General features: G+C 48.4%; 1 protein-coding gene across 1 annotated transcript in view; it reads left to right on the top strand.

Annotated features, from left to right (window-relative positions):
* Window positions 1–7500, top strand: part of kiaa0825 (KIAA0825 ortholog) — a 124527-nt gene that overhangs the window by 21190 nt on the left and 95837 nt on the right. The window contains 3 exon segments of the mRNA XM_048235732.1: window positions 855–1023; window positions 2871–2961; window positions 3109–3330. Coding sequence (XP_048091689.1) covers window positions 855–1023; window positions 2871–2961; window positions 3109–3330 — 482 coding nt within the window.

Below are 7500 nucleotides of genomic sequence, written 5' to 3'. Positions count from 1 at the left end.
TAGTTAGGGCTTCGAACTTGTAACCGGAGCAGTGTTTCCCACAGAATTAAATTATATTTGTGGTGGTAGGTTTGCAGAATTAACTTGAATGCAACAGTTTTTAACAAATTAGCGCAGCGTGGTTATGATGCTAACCAGATTTAAGCACAATTTAGTACAACATGGAAAATCATTGTGTGGTGGTCAATGTTGATATTGTGGTGGGCCACCACAAATAAGTCAGTATATGGGAAACACTGCGGAGGGTTGCCGGTTCGAACCCCGACCAGTAGGAACGGCTGAAGTGCCCTTGAGCAAGGCACCTAACCCCTCTCTGCTCCCCGAGCGCCGCTGTAGCAGGCAGCTCACTGCATCGGGATTAGTGTGTGCTTCACCTCACTGTGTGTTCACTGTGTGCTGAGTGCTAAGTTTCACTAATTCACGGATTGGGATAAATGCAGAGACCAAATTTCCCTCAGAGGATCAAATACTTTCTTTTTGTTATTTCCTTCTTTCTTTCAGTCTGTTTCTCTCTCTGTCTGTCTCCCTTTCTTTCTTTCTGTCTGTTTATCTATTTTCTCTCTTACACACGCATATTGTACACACAAAAGAAAGTTAAATGCCCTCAGCCCACTGTGCCAACTATACACACACACACATACACACACACAGGCACATACTGACTGATACACACAAGAACATGAACAGTAGTCTGTAGACAAGCTCAGTAAAATATAAAAGGCATATAAAACCATAAGCTCGTGAAAATCTATATGGAGATGTTGGACAGGTTCCCCTCAACCAGATACTTCACCTCTCGTTTTTATTTGCCTGAAACGCAATACCACCTCTCGCTCCGTGACCCCTACTGATAGTTTACGGCCGCCTGTCTGCGCGCGGCGAGCGAGAACCGGGAGCTTTTTCCACGCGGCCGTTTTTCCACCCGCGCACAGAAACATCCGATACCCTTTTCCACTGGAACAACCGGCCTCCAAGCAGCCCCATCATCACCTGCAGCTGGACTAACGACGGCCGCTGGGGAGAGTAATAGCCGACCCCGAGCGGTAGAGTACAGGGATCGCTCTCCCATTCAGTGGACCTTCGGTTAAGCTTTGGGCTCCAGCCTCGTGGTCCTCCTGATCTTCCCACGCTCCCCTTAAAGTGCGGAAAGTTCTCAGGTTGGAGACCAACACATTCAGATGAGCTGAAGTCATAGGAGCTTGAATTTCTGTCAAGTAGTGGTCTTAATTTAGTCATATTTTATTAGTCAATATCTCAGCCAACAGATAAAGCTATTAATGTCAGGCCTTCAGGGCATGGGAGTTCTTGGTTGCGATTTTTGATCGTGAATTTGAACATTTTGAACATATAAATGTATGACTAGCTAGTTGTGTTAGGTTAACAAAAGATGTACTGTAGTTGATTTTCAACAAAATGCACCCAAACCGTCAAGGTACTTAAAATTGTTATTGCTGGAATATTGAGAACCCTGTTAATCTCATACAGACTCATAATATAGACAAAATAGTGTGAACATAAGAATATGGTAAATCATTTTGCTTTATTGCAGTTACTGAATATCACTGAGTCTTTACATGTGTTTTAAAAGATGCAGTCATTGTATATGCTCCCATGTTTCATAACAGTGAAGAATTCATCAAATTATCTAGTATATAAACACAAATGTTCTTTCTTTCTTTCTTTCTTTCTTTCTTTCTCTCTCTCTCTCCTCTCTGTTGCTCTGTCTGTGGCCCATAGTGGCAGAGTGAGCTGGGAGCGAGTGGTGCGTGTAGTAATTTCTATAAAGGTTACATTAAAAAACAAGACATGCAGAAAGGCTCGATTTACAGAGAAGTAAACAGCCTTTAAAGGGCACTTATCCAAATCATTAATTCAGGCAATCAAATGACTTAATTACCAGAAATTCATCAGATGAGCTTAAAGGTCAAAGAGTGACACGCCAGCGGTTCTGTGCCCGCGCCTGGTTGCCGGGCTCTTGTTAGGTCTAAATTGCCTCGCCCGGGGTCTCAAACACTCCGCCACTGATTATAAAAATGCTGCCTCCACACACATACACTTTTAATTTGTTCCTCCCAAACAGACACACACACACACACACACACACACACACACACACACACACACACACACACACACATACACATACACACACATACACACATATGCAGGAAGAGAAGAGAGAGACATACACACACTTACCCAAACATACACACACACACACACACATGCAGAAAGAGAGGGAGAGACACACACACACACACACACACACACATGTATACACATGCACGCACTTATAAAGACATCATATCCTCCCCCTCAACCTCCTAAAAGGATTACTCGCTATATGCCCCAGCATCCGTATCTGGGGTTCAAATCAACTCCAAGCCTCCAGATATAGAGCAGTCATGTTACTCCTGCTGCTCCTGCTGCGGCTGCTGTGGCTGCTCTCTCTGGCGCTGCCAACGCGGCCGCAGTAATTGGGCGTCTGTGTGGGCTGCCCTGCGCCTGTCTGCGTCGTCACGTGGGCTGCAGGTCACTGCGAGTTGACAGGGGTGATGCAGGGGACAGCAGCGTGCGTGGGGAGCCGAGGAGTCTGCGCTTCGCTTCAGGTTAACGCGGCCGAGTCGACTCGACTCCGCAGCATTTAGCTCGTTTCCACCACGAGTTTGCTGTCAGAGCAAACGAGAAGCTCCAGTGTTTTTTTTTTTTTTTTTTTACCCAGAATTCACAGGAGGGGGGCTGCTTAATGAATGGTAATTAGGTTGTGTGTATGCGCCCCAAAAGGAATGTGTCGTACTTTAGTGAGTTGAAGTACGTTTTTTTTTTTAAACTCTCTAACTTTAACTCTTGTGTTTGGCTTGTGAATTCAGGGATCTTAAAAGATCTAAAGAGGACCTCGAGGCAGGTCCAGGAGAGGGCAGCAGCGCCGCCACACCCGATTTGCTCCTGAACTCTGCAGAGGTGAGCCGACCCCCCCCATCTTCCTCCCACCCACTGCCATATTTGTAGTTTTCCTCCTCATAGCCTTATTCCCCTTTGCTGTCTTTAACAACTACAAACATGGCCTCCTGTCCCTATGGACTTCTTCTTCTTCTACTTCTTCTCTAGCCGGTGTCCCTGGAGTTTGAGTGGCGGGGGGCATTTGTTGAGCTGGTGCCCCAGATGGCCCACTGCGTGAAGGTGCTGCTGGAGGACGTGTGTGCCAGGGGCTTGCAGCAGGAGGAGGTGGCACGTGCCAGCTCGGCCGTCCTGGCGCTGGGCACAGTGCCACAGAGACAGGGCATCGGCCTCACCTGTCTGGAGCGAGAGTGCCCCAAGATGATCGCCAAGGCAAGCTGCTCCCATCACTCAAACTCTTTCTCGCTTGTCACATTGAAGGAAAAAAAAAGATCCCAGAGGTAGACAATTATCAAGTGTGAATTTTTAAGAAGGGAGAAAAGGTCACTTTGAGGAATGGTTGAAATTTCTGTTGCTATTCTTTCCAGATTTGGCCACATTTGTGTACATTGCTATCAGAAGTTAATGCTGTTTGACAAATGCATTGTCTACTGTGTGGTCTGTCCGGCCAACAAACCAACAAAGTTCTGAAGCAAAAAAAAAGTTCACGTAGAAGGGCTATGGGTGGGCCTTGAGCTGGTCTCTCAGCTTTTGTGTTTGTGTGTGTGTGTGTGTGTGTGTGTGTGTGTGTGTGTGTGTGTGTGTGTGTGTGTGTGTGTGTGTGTGTGTGTGTGTGTGTGTGTATGAGTCCTCTGTGTGTATAATGGTAAAGCTGTCTGCTGGCAGCTGGGCAGGCGATCAGTTGTTCTGGGCCATCTGTCCTTTGAGATCAAACCCCTTCACTCACTAAGCGAGAGAGAGAGAAGAAGAGAGAGGAAGAGAGACTGTGAGAGAGAGATAGAAAGAAAGAAAGAGAGAGCGAGGGAGAGAGTCCGGCAGAGAAGCTAGAAAACAGAGGCACTTCAAAGGCTGGCGGCTGGCGGCTCCGGAGCCCGTCCCAGCGGCGGGCAGAGCGGCGGGCAGAGCGGCCACGGGCGATTGAGATTTAGAGGAAAAGGACCGCCGCCGCCGAGAGAGGGAGGGAGGGAGAGAGAGAGAGAGAGAGAGAGAGAGAGGGAAAGAGTGAGAGAGAAAAAGAGAAAGAGAGTGCAGTTTTGTATGTCCAAGGGTCTTTGGCAACCCCGACTGTACTGTATTGTTGATCATGACATCTGCCCCCCCCCCCTCCTGTAAGCAAGGCTCTTCCCCCCTCCATCTTTCCATACCCTCTCAGGGAGATTGATGTGCTGTCATGCCCAGGCACGAGGCCTCCCACCCGGGGAGTCTCCAGGTGCAGCCGGGCCTGACACGGCCGCTGGTGGATGTAATGTGTGTGCTCACTGGACACCGGGATCGATACGGCCAGTAAGGAGAACACTCCCTCAGCTGTCAGTCCCGCAGAACACACACTCTTAAAGACAAACAGCTTGTCTGTGCACCCAGCTGATGGGTGGCATCTAGCACTTAGCTGAGAATGCAATTCAGTTTTGTGTCTGGACTGGTCAACACTTAAGATATGCAGTGTGCTACGTTGGGGTGGAGGGGTTAGAATTGCTACAGAGTGGCTCTGCATCTGAGTGTTTTTTTTTGCTGACACTTTGCTACAGTGTTAAAAAATGCACAGGTCTTTTTTTTTTTTTTCTTTTTCAATCTCTCCGCTATGGATGGCACACCGTTTGTCCACACTCCAGACCTGGACAACGTCGTTAAGAGTAGGTCAGTGCTTGGCAATGAGCGGAGAGCATCTCAAAGGTTAACACGTGCATCCCATTAGCCAGCCTGGAGGGTCTGAGGGAGCTCTTTCTTTGACACATGTCATAGTCGAGCGCCGCCGAGCGCCTCCACGAGACCCTCGCGGCAGCCCCCAGCGCAAAGACATTTTCTTAAAAAAAAGAGAGGGGGGAAGAGGAGAAAGAGAGCGAGAGAGATAGAGAGAGAAAAAACGCGAATGAGATCAATATTTCATACATTCATATTCATGCTCTCTTGCCTCAATCCAAACATTGGGGTGAGTTACACCGAAACCACCCCCCACCGCACCCCACCAACTGCATAATCTGGAAGGGGGGCCATTTATCAGCGTGACACCAGCTTGTCTTATTGACTGGCCCGGTGTCGATGTCCCAGACCTCTGTGTCCTTAACCTGCCGCTCCCACGCTGACCTGTTGACAGCAGCCGAGATGAGGCAATCTTTTGCCACGAGTTTTAAAAATAAATATAGTTATAAGTCATAAAAAAAGACACACACGGAACGCGAAAAAAAAAAAAAAAAGTATCAGGGCTAGAGACACACGGAGCTGTTTAAAATTGAAGGAGGCTGGAGTGCTGGAATAACCTTGGCTGGAGGAGCAGGCATCATCGTTGTTCAGGATCCATATCTTTGATCCATCGGTAGTTAAGGGGATGCGGTGGGGTGGAGCGGATCATAAATCTCTCCCGACACTTGCAGGGCCCCCCCCCCCACACACCCCTTCACCTTGACGGACCCTCTCCCCTGTCTGCTGTCCGCTGTCTGCTGTCCGCTCCGATGAGTGCAGACGCACAGGCCAAACACTGCCGTGTTGAGTGACCGTCCCACAGGACGTTACAGAGTACGACTCTGGGGCGGCTCGGCATCTCTGAGTTTCTGCGTGTAAATGACCGCACTGGACGTCTGGTGTCTGTGACCCAAACTATTAGGTCCATCTTGTTTATCGGGCTCAGTGGACTGCTGTGGTCACTGTGATGTGCTGTGATGTAATTGATGGGCCAAATGGACTGAGACTCAGAGGTGGACGGAGGAGAAGGTGGAGGCAGGGAGAGACTCCACCTTTCCTCCACCGCCACTCCATGATGGGGGCTGGTGAAATATATATGGCGCACACACATGTTTTACGGCTTTTGAGCGGCTCGCCGTCGTAACTCACTTCTATAGGTGTGTAAATTTGGCGGAGAGCGCGTTACATACGTCGGGACTGTGTATTTATTTATTTATTTTCCCCTGCTGTGGCCATGATGTTACTGCCTGGTGATGGGCCATGAATAGGGAGCATATGAATGCTGAAGGAGTCTGTGTGTGTGTCTTGTGTGTGTGTGCTTGTGTGTGTGTGTGTTGTGTGTGTGTGTGCTTGTGTGTGTGTGTGTGTGTGTGTGCACGTGTGTGTGTGTGTGTGAGTGATTGAGCAAAAGAGAGAGAGAGAGAGTTTGTGTATATCTGTCAGCATGATGTCTTTATCACTGCCAATGGGGCAGAGTGTGTTTGCAGGAGATGAGAATAGCGTGTGTGTGTGTGTGTGTGTGTGTGTGTGTGTGTGTGTGTGAGAGAGTGATAGTGTTAGTCTTTGGGTCTGCCAGTTGTTCCAGGGTCCCTGCTGCTGATCCTTGGGAGGTCCTTTCTTCATAAGTCCTGCGGCAGGCAATACTCAGCTCAACAAAGGCACAAGTGCACACACACACACACACACACACACATGTCATGCACGCGTTAAACACTGGTGCCAGGAAGCTAAAAACAAAGAGAAATATAAAAACAAAACAAGAGAAAGACCAATAACAGTCCAGAACTTGAGATAAATTTGGAGCTCCTCTATGTGAAAGAAAACAAATCAGAAAGACAGTGAATGAGTGTTTGGTTTTTTCTCTCTGTGTGTGTGTGTGTGTGTGTGTGTGTGTGTGTGTGTGTGTGTGTGTGGTGTGTGTGTGTGTGTGTGTGTGTGTGTGTGTGTGGGGAGTCACATTTAACTTTCTCGAGGAGCGAAATGTGTGAGAGTGAGATAAGTGTTTCCTTTGCTCTCCAGACGCAGCAGGAGAGGAGACTCTGAGGCTTTGAATGGACGGCCCGCACTGTCCTTCAGCCAAGCCCCAGTCCCAGTCGGAGGGAGAGGGATAGGGAGAGAGAGAGGAGGGAGGAGGGAGGGAGAGAGAGAAGGAGAGGGAGAGAGAGGTTAGCAGGATGGAAGATGGGGGACTGCGATGGAATCGAAGCTCTGTCGACTCAGTGCCTCTCTAGTGATGCAGAGAGAGAGAGAGAGAGAGAGAGAGAGAGAGGTGCCTCTCTACTGAGATGCAGGGCCAGAAAGAGAGATCACTGCTCTCAGCTCCTTGTCCTGTCTTGTCACAGTAAAAACAGCCCAATGTTGACTAAGAGCAAAACTGGGATGTGGTTTGTTTGAGTTTTGTGTAAGAAAAGAGGAGCACAGCAAGGATCTTGACACACACACACCCTTTATGTCTTCTTTCAAAGTGTTTAAATTATAAACAGTCAGTCAAAACAGTGAGAGCTAAGAAGGGGCCAGTGGCATGGAAGATGAATGACCCAAAATAGAGTCAGAGGAGTTAATGTTACACAAGAGTGTCCCCTTGGTCTAAAAGCAGCAGATCTGGAGAACATCTGAAGGCTGCTTCAAAGCAGGGAGGTTTCTTCAGAGAAGTGCTTTTCTAGGAGAACAGAAACCTCATTGCGTAACCCACAGGTTGTCTTTCAT

The sequence above is a fragment of the Alosa alosa genome, chromosome 24, assembly GCF_017589495.1.
Source record: "Alosa alosa isolate M-15738 ecotype Scorff River chromosome 24, AALO_Geno_1.1, whole genome shotgun sequence".
Lineage (NCBI taxonomy): Eukaryota > Metazoa > Chordata > Actinopteri > Clupeiformes > Clupeidae > Alosa > Alosa alosa.
The sequence above is the reverse complement of the archived record's forward strand: the minus strand, read 5'-3'. Positions and strand labels throughout refer to the sequence as shown.